Source organism: Phragmites australis, chromosome 21 (genome assembly GCF_958298935.1).
Source record: "Phragmites australis chromosome 21, lpPhrAust1.1, whole genome shotgun sequence".
Classification (NCBI taxonomy): Eukaryota; Viridiplantae; Streptophyta; class Magnoliopsida; order Poales; family Poaceae; genus Phragmites; species Phragmites australis.
The window spans coordinates 23,915,262-23,938,970 of NC_084941.1; the positions used below are offsets into that span (position 1 = coordinate 23,915,262).

The 23,709-nt window shown below is 42.9% G+C and overlaps 1 protein-coding gene across 2 annotated transcripts; it reads right to left on the reverse strand.

Annotated features, from left to right (window-relative positions):
* Window positions 1-1,778: 1,778 nt before the first annotated feature.
* On the reverse strand, window positions 1,779-23,222 carry LOC133903371 (uncharacterized). Of its 2 annotated transcripts, none has more exons than XM_062344718.1 (18): window positions 22,950-23,222; window positions 21,072-21,155; window positions 20,269-20,462; window positions 19,416-19,520; window positions 19,005-19,105; window positions 18,281-18,359; window positions 17,800-17,811; window positions 13,979-14,044; window positions 12,721-12,789; window positions 12,582-12,638; window positions 11,598-11,675; window positions 10,568-10,665; window positions 10,425-10,470; window positions 8,321-8,451; window positions 7,480-7,579; window positions 3,334-3,393; window positions 2,618-2,677; window positions 1,779-2,474 (listed from the first exon to the last, which is right to left on the reverse strand). In XM_062344718.1, exons 1-18 carry the CDS (start codon window positions 23,143-23,145, stop codon window positions 2,292-2,294), a joined length of 1,719 nt encoding a protein of 572 aa, XP_062200702.1. In that variant the 5' UTR covers window positions 23,146-23,222; the 3' UTR covers window positions 1,779-2,291. The 2 variants fall into 2 exon arrangements, with proteins under 2 accessions (XP_062200702.1, XP_062200701.1); XM_062344717.1 differs by having other exon boundaries at window positions 18,930-19,105.
* Window positions 23,223-23,709: the final 487 nt, after the last annotated feature.

The following is a 23,709-nucleotide window of genomic DNA, read 5'->3' on the forward strand; positions in this document are numbered from 1 at the left end:
TATTGATTTTACAAGATTGAATCAATTTTAGGGTTTTTTGTTGAACTTCACTAAAAATCGAGAAAACCGCTCGATAAATCGAGAAAACTGAGCAGTTACCGACAATACGAAAAATTTGAGAAAACCGCTCGATAAATTGGGAAAATCGCTCGGTAACCGGTCCGATTGACCGGTTACTGAGAGGCGATTCTGACAAATTTTTAACCAAATTTCAAATTTTAGCAAATGAATTTTGTACGAATTTCAGCTGAATTTCGAGCGGTTATCGCGATAACCGCGCATTTTCGGTTACCGAGCTCAAACGGTAAGTCAAACCTTGTGTGTATATGTGCGCTGCATAGCCTACCGGCAATGATCCAACTTGGGTGACGTGACCTTCTGGTTACAAGGGCCACGGAAGACTCCTGATAATTACCTCCATTGGTCAAGGTGTCAAGCCAGCCGGAGAACCTTCGATTAAGCTGTGTACGTGGTCGTCTTCTTCGGTCTTCGCTTCATATTCTTCATGCATGTGATAGTGTAGATGGGGTGTCGACGTCATCCATGGCCTCGTCGGTCTATGAGCCAGTGGTGGCGCAGCTGGAGCATCAGCTTCACCTGCCCTTGTCGTCCGGCCTCGTCGGTCGCGAACCACTGGCTCATGATGACTCTGGAGGCTATCATCGTGATGTCGAGAATCCATGCGACAGCACGGCACTTCCATAGCCTTGGCATCAGCGATATCAGCTCCTCCGCAGCGGCGTACATGCTGAACTCCGTGGTTTCAGCGCCATCGTCGTCGACTCCACTACATGAAAAACAGACAAAGGAGACACAAAATTAATGACGGGTTGTAATATGACCCCTCACTTATAATAATAGTGACGGGTCATCCTAAATCAGTCATAAGTGACGAGTGCTCGCGGGTAATCTCGATAGTCTTGGTGTCATCTTAGGCGGCCTCGGCGCCAATCTCGGTGTTCTCCTGGAGACGGTCTTGGTGATGTCGGCTGTTCCACCGAGTGGCACCATCTTGTACTTGGCGATGAACACGACAAATTGGACGGCAAGTGTTGACGTCTCGTATGATGAACAGGTCGTAGTAGTGGAGGGCTTCACCATGGGCAGCACGAGGGTGAACTCCAGTAGCACCTATAGGAACGATTATATTGCAGCGGCCCAAGCCGCGAGCACAACGACGTCCCTTACTAGGAGGGCGGCCAGCTGGACGTCAATGCGGCTCAGGCTCTCGACGGCGTCCTTCGTGGTGGGCTTGGCATTCTCGGCTACAGCATCCATGGTGGCGAAGGGTAGGCTGTGGTTCCATGCATGCAATCTAAGGGAGAAAGAAAGATAGAAAACATCAAAACGCATTCTTACCCATGGCCGACGTGGCCTTCCGGTCCTTGGCAGATCGACCTCCAAACTCCGGCCGATGGTCTGCACGCCTGTGTAATTGTCGGTCGTTGGGGATGTCGGCTAGTCGGAGATTAACAGGCTCCCGGCGGCAAGATGATTCCGGTGTCTCGTCCCCACTGGCCTGTAGAGCAGTTGCTGAGCCACACTTGAGAGCACCACTAGAGTTTTGATGTCCTGTGTTGATGGAAAATCATCACCATAGATCCCAAATTCGTTACAGAATACTTGTTATGACATATATATTGAGCGTCATGTCATACATAGTATGTGCGTCATAGATTGTACGTTGTGAGGAATTGTTACAATTTGTCATAAATTGTTCGTTCTTCTGAGACGAATAAATTTACAAGTAGCAATTCTTCTTCTCTGATCACAACACCCTCAAAATGAAATAATAATAATATAATGTGCCTTCTGGAATGACTGAATGTCGGTGATCTCAGCAGGATTCGTCCTAAAATCAACCATCCCGTTTAGAAATAAAGAACATGAAAGTTTACAAAGTGTACAAACTGCAAAGAAATTTATCTAGCGAACTAATCAAAAGGTAATTTCCTTTGTACATTTCTCCTCTTTCCGAAGTCCCATAGGATGGATAAAGGCTACGTGGTATGCGTATCACTGGGCAAGTGATTATCTCTTCAAATCTTTATTTTAGGTTAGATAATTTACATGCCGGTGAGCTCGAGCAAGTTGGACGTGGGAGGCGCAACCCTTTCATGGCAGAGTCCCGCAACGGCATCCGCACGGATAGCAATCTTGGGAATGTGTGCCAGTGCTGGATATATCTGGAGAACATCAAAACATTGATACCGGCATCCAATCTGATTTCCATATGGCCAGAAAAGACTTTGTCCATAACATGGCCGTTCCTACTTCCTACATATCACGGATTACTTCTTCCTATTACTCTCTTCTCCCAGTTCTTCCATTATTTGCTGCGCTTCACCAAGCAACTCCTGCAACTTCATTGTTTGCGATACGACATAATTGCTCTCAACTATATCGGTGAGCCTCTTCAGGCATCTAAGGTAGTCCTGCTTGACACCCTTTGACACTATGCTCCGTGTATGAGGCTGCAAGAACAAAGGCGTATTAAAACGGTCATTCAATTATATACGAAACTCATGCAGACAGCCGATCCAAATTAAATAAGCATGCTCAGCATGCTGTCTTATTCTACAAGTACCGTAAGGATGAAAATGAGCCTAATACATACCTGTTTGTAAAGTGAAATACACTTATTCAGAGCTTGTTCAATAGGTCTATAATCTTGCTCCTGAAATTGAAGGAAAAGATGAATCAATCTATAAGCTTCACTAGCAAATCCCTGTTTCAAATGAGGATTTAAGCACCAAATTTCAGCCACCGAAACAAGATATAAAGAATATTGTTCCATTCCATGGAGCATAATAGTAACATTAAAATACAATTATTTGTCTGATTAATTTGACATGTATTATTACAATACTAGTTAGATGAAGCGAACATATATATATCTAGCTAGTCAAGTTCATAAAAATGTACTTAAATAACACACATATATATCTAGTCAAGTTCATAAAAATGTACTTAAATAACACACATATATATCTAGTCAAGTTCATAAAAATGTACTTAAATAACTAAGTACATCTCACATGCTTCAGTGGTCAGCCAGACCTTCCCAAACTTATTTTTAAAATGGACTCGCAGTGTGGTATATCGGACATCTATGAGATTTGTGTCAGGCCATATAAAAGTCTGACATGTGTCTGATATGGATACAGCATCAATTTCGAAGGATCCATGCTTCATATGTTCCAGTGGAAGCCTTAGCAAGAGTACCAATTACTAAAGAGAACATGGTATATTAGAAGATACCAATAAGATGGAGCAACAGATATAATCTGATAAATGTCAATGCATAAATGAAGTTTTCAAATAGAAAATTACCCCTGGTGCTAGCATATTCGTTCCGATTTCAGTAAGTCCAACAACATCAAGTGCTTGCAACTACATACACAATACACAGTATTATCAAATAAAAACACAGAAAATACAAAAAAGAATGCATACACCTAGTTAAAATATCATAGCGAACTTCTTATAGATCAATTTTCAATGGTTCTGGCTATATTAAAGAGATACTTGGAAGCTGCTCTGGAAGACATTGGCTCCTCCCTGCTGCAATTTTTTCATTTGGTTGGCTATTCTAGATCGGTGTTGGACATCGAATCATTTGGCATGCAGGGGACTGTCGCACCCAAAACATTGTCCGTTATATGATCAGGATGATAAGATGGTCCATCATCTCCTATCCTCGTGTTTCTACCAGGGAAGTGTGGTTCAGGGTGCTATCCATCATCGGTCTGCAGACAGAAATGTGGTTCAGGGTGCTATTCATCATTGGTCTGTAGACGCTGACACCGCTGCAGTGGGGTTCCATTTTCAGGAATGGTGGTGTCATATGCAGCAGAAAGTCCCTGGACAACTTCGTAAGGGGCTAAATTCCCTAGTGATTTTGGTGGCTTGGTGGTTGTGGAAGCATCGCAACCAATGCATCTTCGATGTTGTGCCTCGTTGCGTCCAAGAGGTGGTGAACAACGTCAAGGACGACGCCAAGTTGTGGTGCATGGAAGAGGCTAAAGGGTTAAGTGCATTATGGCTTTAACATTTTCGTTAGCTCCTGGATCGTGTATGCATCTTCGATGTTGTGCCTCGTTGCGTCCAAGAGGTGGTGAACAACGTCAAGGACGACGCCAAGTTGTGGTGCATGGAAGAGGCTAAAGGGTTAAGTGCATTATGGCTTTAACATTTTCGTTAGCTCCTGGATCGTGTATGTTGGAGGAAATACCCAGCCCACAGGCATCACCAGGGAGTCGCCATCTAGTGCTACTCCGGAGCCCTAAGGCTCCGGGCTCCCCACAGAGACTACAACCTCCGAATGCCGTAAGAGCTCATCAGGCCGCTCCTCCAGGCGAGGGAGGCAGCTAGTCTCCGCAGGAAATATCAGCATAGGAAGGACACCCCCTGCAGTCATCTGACACGAAGTGACCGGCAGTTAATGCCGATATTCCACTGCAAGTGGGGGCCATCCTGACACCTGGGACAGTGTGGCGCCATACCACAATTGACGACCGGCTCAGCATCGCATCCTTACGGTTGCTTGCATTATTGTATTTACCATAATAGATAATATCTTCTATGTATGGGTAAAAGTATTTTTACTAAGGCTCGAGTTATGTAAGTTCAACCGGTCCTGGGTCCCTGCAATATAGCAGTAACTTGTATTGTTATCTCTGTAGGGGCATACTTGTACGTTTACACCCCGAATGGCACAATAAATATAGGCCCCTAGCCACCAGACCAGACGACGAATCTTTCCCTCCTCCTTGGCCTCTTTTTCCGTCTGGGCCACCCCTTTCTTCGCTTCCGCCTTCTCCTCCTCGTCGATCTCCTTCATCAGGAGATCCCAGTCAGCCTCCCCTTCATCATAGGAGATATCGATGATCTCGACAGGAGCGACTGCTCAGATTGGAGGTTGAGCCGGAGCATCGGGAGGCGGCCCCCTCTGCAAGGATGAAAACACGATGGTCGTCGGTTCCAACCTTGCAAGCACTGGCTCTAGACTTGCAAGCATGCCCGCGAGATCGCTCGCCTCCGGAGGCGCCACAATAGGCGGAGCCAGGGCAAGCATCAGAGGTGACGAACCAGTCGAGGCCATTGTCATTTCCGATGATGAGGAAAAGGGCACCATGCTCAAGCCAAGGAGAAGCGCTCCCTCACACAGCAGTGAGGGATAAACTGGGTGAACCCCGGCTTTTATAGCCGAACCGATCAGTCACGCACGCCTGGGGAAGGAAACAGAACAACCACGGGCATCGCTTCGCAGCACTTCCCATTACTCCCCTGGGGGCCCGTGGCTACATCCTGGTCGATCCTCGTACGCGTGGCAACATCCTACGGCAACACCCTAGTTTTTTGCGTGCACGTCTCGTTGCATTTATGGCTCGGGCCTCCTTTTGGCGCGTGCAAGGGCCGCGGGCACGAGACCCCTGGCGAACCTACGCAATACCCGGTCAGCTGCACCACTGTCACTTCACATCCTTAAATACTTCGGCCAAGAAAAGGCCAAGAAAACGAGAATACATTACTTCCACACGCAATCTCCACTGCGACAATTCAAGTGGCGAAAGGACTCACCATCACGGGGGTTGAAGGGTTCACTCCAACCCCCACACAGGATCCAGAGCGCGTGCCTTCGTCACAACCTTGACGGCCTTCGGCTCCAACGACGGCCACACCTTCGGCCTCCACATAGGCGCCGAAGCCCATGGGGAACAAAGCAATTCCCTTCGGACTACATCGTCTTCGTCAGAGCCTCGCCACCATCACTCGCGGTCACTACAGGGAGACTCCCCGATGGCGAGGGGTTGTTCAGGAGATCTTGACTATGAGGGTGGGCTGGAGTTAACTCCTTCTAACATCTGCTCACCCCTCCGAACCTCGGGGCCAACAGATGAGGGGGTATTGTTTGGAGAAATGCCCAAGCCCACAGGCGTTACCAGGGAGTCGCCATCTGGTGCTACTCCGGAGCCCTAAGGCTCTGGGCTCCCCACAGAAACTACAACCTCCGATGGCCGTAAGAGCTCATCAGGCCGCTCCTTCTCCAGGCGGGGGAGACAACTAGCCTCCAGAGGAAATATCAGCAAAGGAAGGACACCCTCTGCAATCATCTGAAACGAAGTGACTGGCAGTTAATGCCGATACAAATGGGGGTCACCCTGATATTTGAGTGCAAGTGGGGGCCATCCTGACACCCGGGACAGTGCGGCGTCATGCCGCAATTGACGACCGGCTCAGCATCGCACCCTTACGGCTGCTTGCACTATTGTATTTACTATAATAGATAATATCTTCTAGGTAAGGGTAAAAGTAGTTTTACCAAGGCTCGGGCTGTGTAAGTTTGACTGGTCCTAGGTCCCTGCAGTATGGCGGTAACTTGTACCGTTATTTCTGTAGAGGCATGCTTGCACGTTTACACCCCGAATGGCACTATAAATACAGGCCCCAGACCACCAGAACAAACGACGAATCTTTAGACGATCAATACATTTGGTGTTCCTTTCTCTCCACTTCTTTTCTAAGCTTGAGCTATTCATGTGAGTGTGCTCTCATCGTACTTGTTCATGGAAGATATTTTCTTCCACCAACAGTGTATGTGTGTGGTTTCTTGTTCTCTTCCCCCTCCCCCTTTTTCTTTTGGATTTCCCCCTTTCTTATGGACCTTTTATTCCTTCTATAATGAAATGATGCGCAGCTCTCCTACGCGTTTGAGGAAAAAAAATTGAAGAAATACTCAATGATCATTCGACATCAATAAATATCGGATACTCTAAATTTTGTTGTGTTATATCTTAGTGGAACATGGGTTGACAATTTAAATGCATGCTGCTAACCCAGAAAGGCTCAAGGGAACATCCCCAACAGAGATAACACAAAGAAAAAGCACCATGGCATTTATTTCCATTATACTTTCACATTTTTATTTTTCAGAAGCGAACATATTAAGTAAATGGTAAATAGCTACTCATCCTTGACTCCGTGACCTTGCAAAATTGTGGAGCAAATCTTTTTTCTGCCACATAAGCATAGGTTAGTATTCTTCCTGTGTTTAACACCACAACCCCACCCCAACCCACCCCCCCCCCACCCCCCAACCCAAAAAAAACGCTGGGATTCACAGCTAAATAAAAAATTCATTGCCTCATCCCTCTCCCTTTCACACACTCTCACTCTATTTCCCAAGTGGGCCCATCTTATATCAGGCTCTAAAACTTTTCTTGCTAGCCCCTCCCACTGGGCCCGGATCTAAAACCCCCCAAAGTATTGTAGCCTCTTTTGTCCCATAATCCCTGCATTGGACATAGTAAAAGGCTTCCAATTTGGTTATACCCAAAAGTGCAGTGCATGCTGACCAAGTACATGGAAAAGAAGAGAAACAGGATGAGAACAGTAAGAAAAAGAGTTGCATAGCATAACAAATGAAATAGCATAAAGATAGATTTCTCAGATTGCTTAGGGTGACCAGAGACATACAAGAATAGCTGTTGCTGCAATCTTATCTCTATCTGTAGTAGATGTGCTGTTGAATTTGTTCAGGTCTTTACTTGAAGAACTTAATATTCCTTCTGTGATCCTACAATGACAAAATGTTCAAACCTTATCAGTTATCGGCAATCCAACTTAAGCATTTAATACATGCCACTTTGCCTTTATAGGCAACCTTAAAAAATGATGATACATGATAGAAGAAATATCAGCAAGAGTACAACAATATTACAGCTAACCGCCAGTGAAATAGATCTCATGGCCAGGGTTTGAAATCCTTAAAGTAACAAGAAATTCTAGTTGGAGATGAGAAATAAAATACCAATACAAAAATAAAATATATATTCGAATTTTCGAATTGAAAATTCACTGGAAACAGTTTAGATCATCAGCCTTTATGTGTGTAAAATAGTATAAATTATGATCATATTTTAACTGTACACAATGAAAAGTGTCTATATAAAGGATATCAGTTGTCACCACATGCACATGGTTCGTTTTTCATAGCATCCGGACTAGAGTAGTGTCAGCAATAACTGCCCCACTATGGTATCCACAACTAGAAACAAGTAATCAGCATGCTTCTTCATTCTGGCAATAACTGAATTCGTGCCTACAACTTATCAGGTGTGTTTCCTGTAGAATCTCGTCAAAACTGTAAGGTACTGCAGTTCCTTGGCTACAGTGCCAAACTAAAATAATCCTTGGACTTAATACAACCACATCATATTGAGAATACAACAACTTGAATCTTATGAATGACATTATGGATAATTGGAGACCAATAATTCAAAACATTGGGAAAAAAAATTGGAGCAGAATGAAAAACCTGATTGAATCATTGATGAGCTGTTTTGCCCTAGCAAGGTAATATGTAGCTACATCACTGTTTACATTCTTCAGATCACTAGTAAATTTCTGCAATGTTAACCTTGCCAAGTGTACTAATGTAGCGGCTACCTGTAATAACGGGAACAATAGGAAATCAACCACTGATACAATATAAAAACTATTTAATTTAAAGAGTAAATGACATGCCAAGTACAACAACTTGTACAGTAGGTGCAACCAGGTCATATTTCTTGCAAAATGCTCAAACAGGTCACATATTGTGTTTAAGTGGTGCACTTGAGGTCAAAAGTGGACTGCGTGGCTGAGCTGACTCAATGTGACGTCCACATCAGCTCCAGCTTGTGCGACACTATGCAAAAAATCCCTCTCATCCAATTAACCCTCCGCTCGTTTGTTTCCTTTCCATCGTCTGCAGCTTAGTTTGGTTCTGTGAGTGCAACAAAGGAAATCGACATTCGTGGACGAGATCATGCAAGGAACCGGCGGCACGTCAGGATCTAGACACGAGGAACACAGCCAGCAACGATCTAGGGCAGTGCACGTCATCCCCGGCAGCGGCCGGCCACAGATGGCGCCCGTGCGTCGAGCAGCAAGGGCGTCACCTCATCCCTACGATGAGTGCATGTGTGTTTTGATTTGTGAATTGTGATGGCAAGCGCATGTCGCTCGTTAAGGTTTCAGTAATTGATTCATTATCCATACCTGCGCATGCGTTGGCATAGTAGAGTCCAAAACATTGCTTCGTTTTCTAGGGTTCATTGATCAAACTAAGACTGGGACTAAAGATAACCAATAATTATGGTAAATTGCAAAAGAAGACATCGATGCACACATTCAGAGATTTTTCACCTTGCACTGCACATCATTTACTATCCAAATTAACTCTGAAGCGTCGACAGATCATCGCAAAAATCAGGTCCGCGAGCATCTTCCGTCGTAGACGCTGAACCAACCAAATCCGAGCAGATCAATGGAAGGAGACGAACGAGCGGAGGCTTATTTGAGACGAGGGGGTTTTCCTAAAGAAATGTCGACGCTGGAGCTAACGTGGATGCCACGTCGAGTCAGCTCGGCCACGCAGTCCACTTTTGACCTCAAGTGCACCACATAAACATAATACATGACACATTTGAGCATTTTGCAAGAAGTATGACCTGGTTGCACCCATCATATAAGTTGTTGTACTTGGCATGTCATTTATTCTACTTTAAGTGTCAAGCAGGGTTTCTACGTTGTTCCGGACTTGACCCCTGCTGACTGGTGAACAGTGGGTTACAGTTCCTGGATGAATTGTACTAGATGAAACGCCAAGAAACATGGTTCTTTATGTTTCTCACTTGTTAAGGTCTATCTTGCGTGATTCTGACCATTGAACTTTGTCACAGTATTGTGGCAGCCTGAAGAAGATGGCATCACCACTGAGAAAGAAGTGTGAGCACAATGGCAGGAGCAGGAAATCAATTCATTCTGGAGATCACATGTTGGTCGATGGAGCCAAGATGGCAAGGAGTCTTGTGGCTGAGCCTTTTTTATCTCCTCTTGAGATCTTGTAGCTGAGCTTTTGGCTGCATCAGGGAGAGCATCCGAGTGCACCGGAAGGAGAGTCAAGTGTTTGAGTTTTGTGTAGTGACTATGATTCTATGCATGCTTGTGAATTGTGATGTCAGGGAGCAGTTAATGAGGAGGTGCTAACAAGTATATATGGACAAGAGTGATACAGTGGTCTAGAGTTATTAAAAGTAAAAACTTCTGTAACCCATATAACGATATGCTGAAACAACATAATTGGAGATAAGGCTCCTTATGTAGGAGCATACTACAGTAACCACACACTGATATCGGGCCCTCATCCATTACACACTGTCATGTGCATAGACTGCCACAGATGCAGATGCCTGAGGTGGAGAACAACTACACAAGTGATCCTAAGAAGCATATTCTAAAGTAGTTTTAAAACTGAAGCAATAACCATGCAAGGGAGCTTGTCATGGTACTTTCATTTGGTACCTCAAGAATATAGCTACCAAAATTATTTCCAATTAAGACGAGCTCAAGAGCCAAGTATGAGGCAAATAACAAACCTGAAAATTATCTTCAGACAGAATCTTTTTCCTGACTGCAAGGCATCTAGATATATAACCATTGAAAAGCTAAAGTTAGAAAATTAAAAATGTGACCAATGATCTAAATAAACATACAGACAGCTGTCAGTGTCGAGTTTCACCTTTCCAATAGTTCTTCTGATTCCTTCAACTTCCCCATGGCTTGAAGAGTTAAACTTAAGAGTTCAGCTGCATATGCAGTATCCAATGAATCCCATCCCTATCAAACAATTCCACAGATGAACTTTAGTAGGGTTTGCAGGAATGATTCATGATAAGACATCATCAAGAAAGATTTGTCAATTAAAATTAGTGCCTGCTCCTCATTCTTTATCTTTTTTTTATTCAACTTTTTTTCCTAACTGTTCTTTCAAGAAATATAGATACCAAAACTAGAACCACTAGGCTGGAACACTCTCGAAGACCATCCACGTATTCAAAGGAGAAAACATGGGGTAACATATATCCTTTTCAAATGCCGGAAAAGACTAATATCTTAATTAAATCAGGTGATTTAGTGGGTTTTTTTCATTTTGGAGACTCAAGGCGGTTCACAGTTCTGAGCTTGAAGTTGGAATACACATCGCACAGCTGCTGATGAGATGAAAAGGCACTTCCTTTCCTACTTCTTCCCCCTTCCACATGAAAAGATGTAATAGCCCCCAATTAAACTTTTTTAATTGTCCATACCAGGTTAAACTTTGAACGTGAATCATCTTTCATGTTTCCAGTGGAGAAATGCTTTATATGGGCACCAAAAAATCTCAACAAAGTAACTAGAGAACTCAATTAAAATTGGCTAGACAAATACATTCTTTACAATTATTTGTGAACTCGGTGGGACTGAATGTGGCATTGTTACCAAGTACAAACGCAACTTAACATTCTTTAACATTGTCAAGTCAATGCAGGGCAGTTATGAACATTGATATTTGTTACAGAATTCTGTGGAAGGTGTCGTTTCCCATTATTCTAAGAAGGAAGGATAGTGCAAAATTCAGAAAAATCAATGCAACCTGTTAATAACATAAATGAACTTAACCATCAATTTAAGGCATGCAACATGTTCCAGATCAACTTCACCCTAAATATTGATGTCACAAGGAATGTTGAACAAGCAGTAGATAAAAGTGGAAATACATGTTGTCATGCCTTTGAAAGCTCCAGAGCATGTGATATCTTCCTTTGCCAGTTTTCGGCTTCAGCAAGTCGGTTTGATTTTATCAATTCCTGCAACGAAGTATCAAACCAAAAACATTGTTCCTCAAGAATAAATTAAAATAGCAAACTAGTACATTGGTGTGTACCAACCTGCTAGGACCACAAAACATAAACATTGATAGTCTTTAAGTGAAATAGATCATACCATACCGTTTTTAATAGATCATATTTGGTTAATGTTCAACACACATTGGATTTTCCATGACAACTGATTTCACATGGCTGGTTTGTATCAACAACTTCTATTATCTCTATGCATTTAGTGACTCAAGAATATTTCTTAAAAATGCATATCTAAAGTCTCATTTGTTAAGAATGTTTTTCAGGCCTCCTTATTTACCATATAATTTCTATTGAAGTCTGACAAAATTGTGAATTAAAGATATAAGTAAGAAACGAGTGGATTTTGATCCTAGGCAAGATTTTACAAATCTGCCACATCAAATGAGATTCATGAATGCATAAAATTCCAGCCGCCCATCACTTCTTCTGGGCACACCTTTTAGGCACTGTCCTCAGTTTTTCGAGTTCCGAACCTCTGCCTCCACACAAATAATTTCCTTGCAACTGATCATGCATATACAGGCTATGCGTTGAAGGAAAAGGCTTCCATCAACCAGGAAAAGATGTGATAGCCCTCAAATCTTTTAGGGCTCAAGTATCCTGGTTGGCTGTATAAAACCCATAAAAGTTTGGCTTAACATTGAATTTAAATTTTCCTTACATTGAACTATAACTGCAGTGTATTTAATATTTTAATGTGACTTCAGTGATAAAATGTCATGCATTTGAACAAAAAAGAATGGATATCGTTTGGGTTTAAATAGCATCTACCATAAGCACCGATGCATAGCATTAGAATGCCCAAGCAATAATAATTGCAAGCAACGAAAATCTTTCAGAATAGGTGCTTACCGTAGAGAGATACCTCATTCTCTGTATACATGTTGGTGACTCACCAAGCCCAGATTCCTAAGTCAATGCCATAATCTTCATGAAACACTTGCATGAACACATAGCAGATTCAAACCTACGGATGAAATGGTAGACATACCTCCAGTATCCTAATAGACTCTTCAGTAAGAAATTCAGCATCTTTTCTTTTTCCTTGAAGATTTAGCACCTAAGAGCATAAAGAAGTTTATGCGACAAAACACAAATTCAGAGTTATAAAGGACCAATTTTAATTCACAGTTAAATACATAACCTTTACCTGATTATTATCTTGTAATTTTGCTATGACAAGAAATTGGCGACATAAGGAAATGCTCAAGATGGCAATCCACCAGTCCACCAATGCAAAATGTGTGCATGTTTCATCTTAGATTTTATGAGTGATAATACTTTGTTTGGCTACGAATAAATGTTAAGGATAGCTAGGAGAAAAATAAGGAAAAACAGGTAAGAGCCTGTTATAAAATTGATCATTATTGATAAATAGTCAGACATAATAATTAAGTTTCAGGAGTCTCTGCCTGCCTAACAGCATCACAGGGCACATATAAGGATTTTCACCCATGCATGATGACTGATGCATTAAAATACTTTGTGTGGCTATGAATAAATGTTTAGGAGAGCAAAGAAAATAAATCATTTTTACTTGATCATTGTGGATGAATAAAGTGAGACATAATATTTAAGGAGGTTCTGCATAACAGTGTCACGGGGTCACATAAACTATATCAATGTACATTCATTTCCCTCTTATCTTGCAGCCTCGGATGATAATATTAAAATAAAGAATCAGGGAGTGGAAACCTTATGATTATGTCGATAGAAAGTAAAGGCGTATTAGTTAGATGCAAAATCACTACATGCAACACATGCTGCCTTTTAGGCCCACGCTTCTTTAAAGGCAAAAGGTTTCTAAGAATCTTACTTCATAGGGTAAACACTGTGCGGAAAGAGACCGGATGGTGGCAGGTTGAAGGGATGTGGCTCAAGAAGAAAGAGAGAGTACAGACTAGGGCCATGTTTAATGCATATTGTTATTATAATAATTATTACTCTTGATATAAAGGACAATGTTGTCCTTCTATAAAGGCGCATAAAAGATATCAACAAAACAAAAGTAAATAGCTAGCAAAATAGGATTAAGTTGCTGCCACTGCTGCATGTGCAAACAACTGCTGCTGCTGTGTCTGGCTGGGCCCTTACCCATGGTACATGATACAAAATGGTTTCAGGAGAACAAAATCAAGAAATAGAACAGTAACTTAAACAGCAAAAGACCAGCAGTAGCAGCATTGTTACTCTCAAGAAAATAATGAGAATACGCAACAATAATGTTAAAAACAAAAGAACAGTGGTACCTTGGCTAGAAGGTACATTGTACTTGCATATTCTGGGTGACCAGCCCCCATTACACGTCCTTCTATCTACAGATAGCAATTAAAAGTGATAAATTATATACTTCAGAAAGTGAATGATGAGCATATTGACACTTCATAGTTTTGTTCTCATGCATTCGTGGAACAGGTTGCAGGTGGTGGGCAGTGTGGTATAAGACTGGTAAAATGGGGTCAAAACGGTGACAGATGACAAGCATATATTTGATATAGTTCTGACAGATTATATTTAACCTACTTGTATGTCATGACTCGACAATAAACAATTACGTGTGGTCAAGTAGAATAGTGTAAGTGTAATGGGCGTTGGTTATTTGAGGGAGGAGAGAAGGAGGATGGCGACCATGAAGGTCATCGGCGACTAGGGTTTGGGCGTAGGGAGGCAAAGGCATGAGAGAGAGAGAAGAGCGAGGGTTGGCCAGGCGCTAGGCGCCTAGATGGCAATAAGGATTTCTCTTCTAATTCTTACTTATCTTTTTATTTATGATATGCCTCTCTTTATATAGAGAGAGAGGACAACTTGATTCCTAAGTAATCTATTACAATTTGGAATGTTCCGGAAAACCCTAATCTACTTAGCGGCCAAGGAACGGCGTGGACATTGCAGGACAGAGTTAATGTGTACCTTCTGGATGTTGATATCTGTCATGCACTGGTAGTCCATCACATGCTAGGCAGGGGAATTGGAGATCATATACGCAACACACGATCCTCCTGGTTCCCATGGGAACGAGGCAAGAAGGTAGGCGATGATGACCATCCAAAGAGCGGTGAAGGCCCTGAAGATGAAGGATGGTGCAGTGTTGACCTTCTGGACTTCGGCTGTTGGCGACACGATAGATGTAGCCAAGGCCGCCCATGGAACAACGGCTTTCAAAGCCGGTGGCATGATGATGGCAACGGCCTTTCTAGAGACGGTGTTGATGTGAAGGGCGGCCGTTCGTTCCTCCTGAGCGCGAACGACGTCGATCGTGTCAGGGTCTTCTTCCCTGGGCACAACGTCGAGGACAGCAGGTGCAACGTCGGAACATGTTGTGAGGAAGCTGATGATGGAGGATGTCACCTGGATGTTGATGGCTGGCGTTGATTGGGGTGCGCAGCCTTGTCGAGCGTGGGGAGTCGGTGTAGAACACCCAAAGATGAAGTTGTTGACAACAAGATGAGTGCGGTCATTGATCTTGGTCGACTACAGTAGAAGAGGTCAGTCGATCAACCCACCACGAAGGACGCGTGTTGCCATGGCCGGTGAAAAGGCACGCTTGGGAGACATCTGGTGTTCTTGGAGTGGTGCTTGGTCGCTCCGCCATTGTTGAGGTAGAAGTGGCGGTGTCGCGGAACATGGAGATGTTGATGACCTTTGAGCCTTCTCTCTCCATTGAAGGCAAGGTAGTCGGGGAGGGGTACCGCACGTAGCTGTTGTAGAAGGATGTGAACAACAACGCACGGGACGGTGAACCTGAGGGCGTAGAGGACTTGTCGTTGAGGAAGATAGTCGACGAGCGGAGGCGAGTGGTCACTGTCAAGGAGGTGTAGGTGGCGGCCCAAGAATTGACCCGGCCACTTGGGGTGGAGGATGTCGGATCAGGCGGCCGGTCCACGTGACTGGGTATGGAAGTCGTCATCGGATTGACGTCACTGTAAGGTCACTTGGTGCCGATCTCGAAGGGTACCCATCGAAGGACTTGCAGATCGGCAGTGGGTCAGTGGAATCAAACGCCCTGGGGCCTCTTGCCCCAAGCATGAGCTCCAGGTCAGCCGCAGATGGCGAACAACGGTCAGCGGTTGTTGAAGCGCCATAAGCCCCGATGAGAGACTTCATGATCGCGGACGCCGCAAAATCCTGTGTAGCAACCGTGTGTTTCTCCTAAACACTGCGGACTGCCATAATGACAGGCTCTACATTGTGCGCGATCTGACCATCGTGCATGTCGGAGAAGATGACATTGGCGGACGACGCACAGAGGTCGAGGTAGCGGGACTGCCCGCCTTGCGCCGAGGTGGAAGAAGAGGCCGGAATAAGCATCCCGGAAGGCGACGTGGTGACAGGCTTGGCAAAGTCGTGGAGGACAGTGTCAATTTCGGCGGCGGAGGAGTCATCCCAGAGAGACATGGGCAGCACCGCCTAGCGTCGAGATCGGATGGAAGACTGGCGGAGAGGGAACGCCAATGTTCGACATGTAGGCGACGTTACGGAAGTGTTCATTTGCCGATGGTCGTCAAGAAGTGTTGGTCATGACCTCCGATGAGGCTGCTGGTGGCGAGACGATGGCATCTGGCAAGACGACAGTTATCAGTGGGATGATGAGATCGCCCGTCAAAGCAGAAGAACGATCGTGCTGCAAATCAGCCCCGTTGTTACAAGCATCTGATGCTGGCGGTCGGTGCGGTAGGGGGGAAGAAAGGTTAGGCACCTCCTTTGGATCCGAAGGGCTGGTGAGGGTGGCGAATAAATCAGCAAACCATTGTCGGCATTCTTGGCGGTATTCCTCAAGTTGCCAACAAATATCAGCCCATGATGGCACAGGATCGGAGACAAGTGGAGCATGAATATTGGAGGAAATCGGAGCGTCATGGGTACTGTTCCTGGGCGAAACAGCCTGCACCTGTCGTTGTCGAGATCGATGCGGTCCTTCGCGATCGCATCTGCACATGTAGATCTTGAGTTGGCTACAGGATCAATGCCTCCGACGAAATCCATAGCGTTAGAGTGGTCTCTGATACCAGATGTAATGGACGTTGGTTATTTGAGGGAGGAGAGGAGGAGGATGGCGACCATGAAGGTTATCGGCGGCTATGGTGCGCGGTGGCTAGAGTTTGGGCGCAGGGAGGCAACGGTGTGTGAGAGAGAAGAGCGAGGGTCGGCTAGGCGCCTAGCGCCTGGACAGCAAGAAGAAAGATTTCCCTTCTAATTTTTGTTTATCTTTTTATTGATGATCTGCCTCTCTTTGTACAAAGAGAGGACAACTTGATTTTTAAGTAATATATTACAATTTGGAATGTTTCAGAAAACCATAATCTACTTAGCGGCTAAGGAACGGCGTGGACCAGGCCATTGCTACAGTACCCGGGAGTGGGCTTTTGGGCCCGACCAGTCTTATTAGGCTATAGGCTAGATCTTGACCCATGGCAGTAAGCTTAAGTATTGTTAATGTCCACATATATATTGGTACTAATGATGACATATAGGGAAAGCAAAATTTAGTGAACGAATGTTAGAAGGCCAGAAAAAAGTTAAGGACGGTGCTATACGTACGAAGGAAACTCTACAAAGCCCGTACGAAACCTAGTCTATCACGTTTGTGGCCAGCCCGACCAACGTCAGACCTCACACATCCCTATTCATTCTCGCAAGTCACAACCCCTCTCTTGAAGCTTGATACTCCCGACCAAACACTCATGTTTTCTCCCTTAAAAGAAGATAGATCAATCTCTAAATTTTTCTTGTTTGGTGTCTCTCCATCCCTCTTGCAGATTGCATCGCATTACCATTTTCACAGTAGGATTAGCATGCCCTTACTTTTGGGGATTTGATCACAAGGAGGTAAGAGTTATGGTATACTTAAGTGAGATGGTCTTTATTTTGTGAGGTAGCCCTGCATGAATTTAGCACGACCATAACTAGGCTTAATTAGTGTTGGCCTAGTCAACTGATTAGGGGAGAGAGAGAGAGAGGACAGACGGCCAGCTTGGTTGTTTTGCCGCCACAGGTCATGTGAGGATCTTTCTTCGTAGCAGTTTCGTATGACAATTTCAGTACGCACAGACTTTTCCAAAAGTTAATGTACCTTCAGAGCGCGCTGCAAAAAAAAACAATGGAAACATAAAAGGGTATAAGAAGCAAGTTTAGATTGCAAAAAACAAATGCAGAAAGAATAGAAGACGTTGACAAAAAAAATTACTGAGTGCTATGGCTTCGCAGTTCATTTACCCTTTTGTGACATTGTTACTACATTTCATTCTGCATGCCTCATATTAGTGATGCATATATATATAGTCGGGACTACCACAGCTCAGTAAATTACAGACAAAAGAGCGATTGAACATTTTGGTGGCTTAAACAGAGTATTAGAATTTGCGATTGATTTAAGACTTTATTAATTTATATGTCTGGTTCCCATTCGAGATATGAACATTCCTACAAACTATTGCCATCAACCTGTTACATGATATTCACAATAAAATAAACAAACTGTGTAGCACAGCATAATTACTGAACCACAAAAATTGAACAAAAAGAAAAGACTCATGAGGCCAAAAAAAAGGTACCTCATAACATGTCTGGGCTTGAGCAAACTTGTGTTGAAGATGATAGCATATTCCAAGACTATGCAAAGCTGTTCCAACCCTAGAATAAAGTACATTTGGCAGAATGACCAAAATTAAGTTAATGATCCATCATAAAAAAATTAGACAAGACATCACGCGTTTGGTGTTTCAACAGATGTGAGCAAGCATAGAAAGACAGATAGGAATTTGATTTAGAAACTATGCGAAAACAAGAAATCTGCCTGTAGCCAACGCCGTACAGTTCATACTTTGTTTCTGAATAAGGACTATGTTGAGATTCTTTGCATTTGGAATATCGCCACTATCATGCTAAAATGATTTAAGTTGCCAAGCCTACAACTGCTATGGCATTGTGCTCCAGTACACTTCTGTAAGTGTGTAACAAGCCTACAACTGCTATGGCTATCAGATAGTACCCTTCTCTTAGATATAGTGGCCATGACAGAATAATCCATGACAGCCCAAACACAGCAAAGTGGTAACCAGATCAAATAATCCGGCTGATCAGACCAGATTACTGCTTTTAATGAAGTGGACCCTGGCTCAAGTAAATGCCATTTGGATAGCTTCAGCATATCAAATATAAATACAGGAAATTTGATACTTATAATTAGAAATAAATACTTACATTGCTTTTCTAAAATGAACTGAAACTTTGTACAATAATGGAGGGAAAAAAAAAAGAAAGGAGCCTGTAATGTGCCTTATATCATCAGATCCAAATGATTCCTCCAGGATCTCAATTGCTTCCAGATATAGTTGTTCAGCTTTCTCATACTCTTTCCTTAACCTATAAAACTCTGCCTACAAAACTCAGGAACAGAAAAGGTTAAATGAATTTCACTTCATCCAATGAACAAGAACCATGATATGGGCATAAAACATGGAAATTATAAAAACTGCTGAATTATAGTGTCTGTATCAAAACAGTTGACTCAGAGTCTCTGATAACAAGTCAGTTTTGTTAGGGCAATGAAGAAGAATATGAAAATTCATGGCTAACATTTAGGTTAAGGATTCAACATAAATACTGCATAATTGCAGATCACCCTATACAGATAAATAAAAGCAGAGTTCACTTCAGTTTTCTATACGTAATCAGTCGAACAATTACCAGATTGTTAAGGGCCGATGCGACATGTGGATCTCTCAGTCCAAATCCTTCTTTGGCTTCGTGTAGAGCTGCCTGGAATAACTTCTCAGCTTCATCCAATTGTCTCTACAAAGTGCACAGCAAAAAAAGAACATCAAAGTCAAGAGTAAAAGAGAATCAAGATCCACCAATCCCTTCCTCAATTTTTCATACTCCAAGAAATATCAAGGTGTTAATATATGGGAAATATGGTCAAACTTTAAATTTCCATGGAACAACTCCAAGATAATAAATATGTGTAGGTAACGAAATCAGAACATGCTGTGTGTAAAAGTTCATTGGAATATGCAGAAAGATAGATGTCTCCCAGACCAAATGAAATTTGTAGCAAGGATAGCAAGCCAAATTCTGGACTTCATTTGGACTATTCCAGATCTGAAAATACTGGTTTCAAGTGAAGGTCAGCATGAATGTGAACTTCATATCCAGCATCACGCCTTCCTAAATGCATCAAGTTTTGGAATATCTACTTATTACAAGTTATTAAATCCGAGCTCTGTAGAAATAGTGGTCCAAAGTAATATGACAGATAACATGATATTTTGTAATATCGCTTGAAAACAGCAGATGATCTAATGGTGAAACTCAAGGCTTATACCCACAGTTTCCAACACTTAACATGCACTGAACAGGTTCAGAAAATCTGATGCGGACAGGAAAACTAGGGTAGGTTCTGCACTATGACATATGCATTCTTCTTATGCAAAACATTAAATATTATTCAGAAGAAATGTGGAACTTATAAAAAGCAAGTTCTCTCAGAAACTTGATAGATTCAAAAGTTATCTCAAACGAGGGACAATGTGCGACTTGCTTTCAGGAAAAAATCCCGCGCATTATCAGTGAATATTCTCCATTTGACTGTGTGTTCGTTTGAGATCACTGAGCCATCTTCAATCCGTTGTAGACCAGTAGTATCTCCCTCAGCTTGCTCACTTGTTGTAGCTGCTAGACTAAATGAGTCTTCCTGAGCGAGTGCAGAGCCGTTGCTCAGACTAAGAAAAAAGGCTGTAATAAGATTGAATTTAGTACTGCAAGGCACAATATGAAATTGACCTCATTTTATCATTAAACCAAAGTCCTAATCTGCTTCAAAACGTCGAAACACCTATAAATACATGCAGGCAAATGAACTTACGAAAGTGTAAGAACACATATGTACGTAGGTGATAGCAGTGCTAACAAGTGGTAAAGGCTGGAAAAAAGGATCAAACAAGTTTTCTAAAGCAAAGGCAACAAGAACCAAGCAAGGGGAAAAGTCGTGAAGTACAGTATTGTGAATATAAACACGATGCAGTGCACACAACCATCAGCCAATATCACTATGCATGAAGGATATTGTATGATTTCGTTGATTAGTAAAAGATCCAAGTGAGGTTTTGATTTCGTTGATTAGTGCATCTTAATTTTGTTGCCCAAATTGGATGCTAAAGCGCATTTAAAATTCCTAACACACTCAGAATAGCCATAAAATAAAATAACTAATACAAGTTAAACCTGTCCTCATCAATACCTTGTACTCAAACTTAGAACTATGCTACAGCAAACAGCATGCAAGGCAGTACTTGGAGAACTAATATATGAAATATGTAACCAGAAGTGGTGCAGAAAATAGACCTGCTTGTCCTATCAGTACAGCACCAACTGTCGAAGTCAACTTGTGATGCCAATTATGATTGAAGTTACCGTCACTTGTAAAACCTGAGCCAAAAAGGTGCACTTTGTAAGAGTGATTCACAATGGGAAATTCAAGCACTATCACCCTTAGTTGCCATAGAAACAAATGCAACTTACGTTGTTTAGCAGCAATACAAATTCATCAATTCAATTCACAAAGTTTACGGATAAAATTATGTAAGTGCTTCTATTCTTTTGCGACAAATTTTAAAGCAAATGGAAAAATGAGCTTAAGGGGTGTATGTTTCATGATTAGGTTACTTCGAAGAAGTCGATTGTCATCCTAAAATCCATGCACGCATGACTCTCTAGCAGGGATGCGAATGGGTCGGATTCGGTCAGAAATCACTCATTCCATATCCTATCCTACATTTTTTCCACGAACACAGAGTCACATATGGATAGTACCAGATATGAATCTGAATGTGGATAGTCTTGGTCACGAATACAGAGAGAATAAAGACCGAACAAAATATGGTAGCGAATATCTACTGGGATATAACATTAACCAATCAGCCATACATGTCTAAAATGCAACACCAAAAGTTTTGTTAACCACAAACGCTACAAATCACATGTTGGAAGCCACATCTTAAACATCTCATCAGCAAATCAACATTTATTAGCTTAATTCTGAATACGGAAAAGAAGATACGAAGAAACAAAGATGTCATATATGCTGATATCCGAATATCTGAGGTCCAATAGTTCAGAACCACCCGAGGAAAACGACTGAACTATTTGCTTCCGCCAGATATCTCTGTCCCAACAAATCTCTGAGTTAGCTTTCTAAACCCGCTCAAACTAGGCTGGTCGTTTGGTCGGACGCATCCGAACTGATTGGACCCCAACTCTCCAGTCCCAATCTCTTGTTTGCTCCCTTCCCAATGCCCACAGTCCTTCGCCACTAGGGAGACAAAACTCAGTAAAAAAATGAAATTGCCCCTGCAGAAACTCAAATACAGAATGTTTTGAAAAGTGACCAAATTTTTTAGTTGGAATTTAAATCTATATGAGAAAATCGAAAATGAAACAAAAAAATGCCACTGCTGGACTCGAAACCGAAACATCCACTTCCAAGGCCCTTTCGTACCATCACACTAGCTGTGAGTTTGTGTGCAACCATTGGTCTCATCACTATTTAAAATTCAAACTTTCAACCAAGATAGCATAATAGCCAGTTTAGTTGGTCTTCACTAAAGCCGGCTGAGATTTTCTTTCGTCAGCCAACACTATAAACATGAAATATCTGAAGTACATGGGGCTAACCATGAGTTTGATGTCATAGCCAAGTAGAACGAGCTCTTTCTCTTTGTTCACTCACACCTGATCATCGATCGGGGAATAGTGCACAGGAAACCAAGAATAGAGGCATTGAATAGGACAACAAGAACATGGTTCAGAAGTGGGAGTGGAAAAGCGCGATCCATTACTGTTCTCAGCAGCCTAGTTACTAATTTGCAAAGAACAATGACTATGTTCACTTTGAAAACTTCGTTGATGAATTCCAAAATGTTACCGACGATATCACATTGCATAGGCAAATGATACCATAATCTATCAAATTATCTAGTTGAAACATGAATGTAGAAAGCAGCTGCTGTCTTAAAGCCAGTAAAGAGCCTGATTTTGGGGCAAGAGCATTAGCTGCAGGCCACATCTAATCATGGGCACGATCAGGCTACCCGCTACCTACAGCTACAAAGTTCTCATTTCTAATTTATAACAATAAACAGCAATCGACATTAAATGAAGCTCGGTAACTGTGCTTAAGCAAATTGCCAATGCTGTGCTCGAAAGAATACAATCGACACGCACCCAATCGGAAGACGCCGAGCGGTGGCTCGACGCGCTCGGCGGCGGAGGAGACGGCGAAGGGACGCGACGGCGTGAACAGCGCGGCGGCTGCGCCGGAGGCTGAGGTTGGGGAGAGGTGGTGAGTGGCCGGTGTGGGCTCGAGCTGCAGGTGGGGGAGGCGGCGGAGGAGGATGAGACGGCGGTAGGCGGCGGCCATGGTGGGCTGCAGAGGCTCGACGGTGGCGGCGTGTTGCGGAACTTTTCTTCTTCTTTTTTGTGAAGAAAGCCCTAGGGGAAAAACGGTCGCAACGTTTGGGCCTTTTGGGGAAAGTGGGCACTGACCAGCGAAAAATTTGGATTTTTGCCGTCGTAAAGAATGAGTTTTGCAGTTTTGTGACTCCAAAGATTGCTTTTTGCAAAATTACACCTAAACATTGACTCTTGAATTTTTTTTTCATTATGCAGTTTTGGAACAATATTTTGAATGTCATTATGTATAACATGAATTGATATAATGGTAAGAAAATCAAACAGCCAATGTTTTGGATGGTAATTTTGCAAAATAAATCTTTGGAGTGGTAAAACTGCGAAACCCACTCTTTAAATTAGCAAAAATCCAAATTTCTCCTGACCAGCCGAGCCCACCCAAGTGCCGTGGGGGCCCACTCTTTTTCCGTTGCTCCCTCGTTAGCCCGTTCTCAATAGGGCCACCTGTCATTGGAGACGGCTGCTTCCGCTACAGCGTGAAGGGCGCTACCTCTACGGCCCCATCTTGGAGTAC

Coding starts and splice junctions, on each gene's coding strand:
- LOC133903371 (XM_062344717.1), bottom strand. CDS start 23,145: ATGGCCGCCGCCTACCGCCGTCTCATCCTCCTCCGCCGCCTCCCCCAC. Junction 20,463..21,071: donor TGTACTGATAGGACAAGCAG/GTCTATTTTCTG, acceptor ATCTTATTACAG/CCTTTTTTCTTAGTCTGAGC. Junction 2,475..2,617: donor GTATTTCACTTTACAAACAG/GTATGTATTAGG, acceptor TTGTTCTTGCAG/CCTCATACACGGAGCATAGT.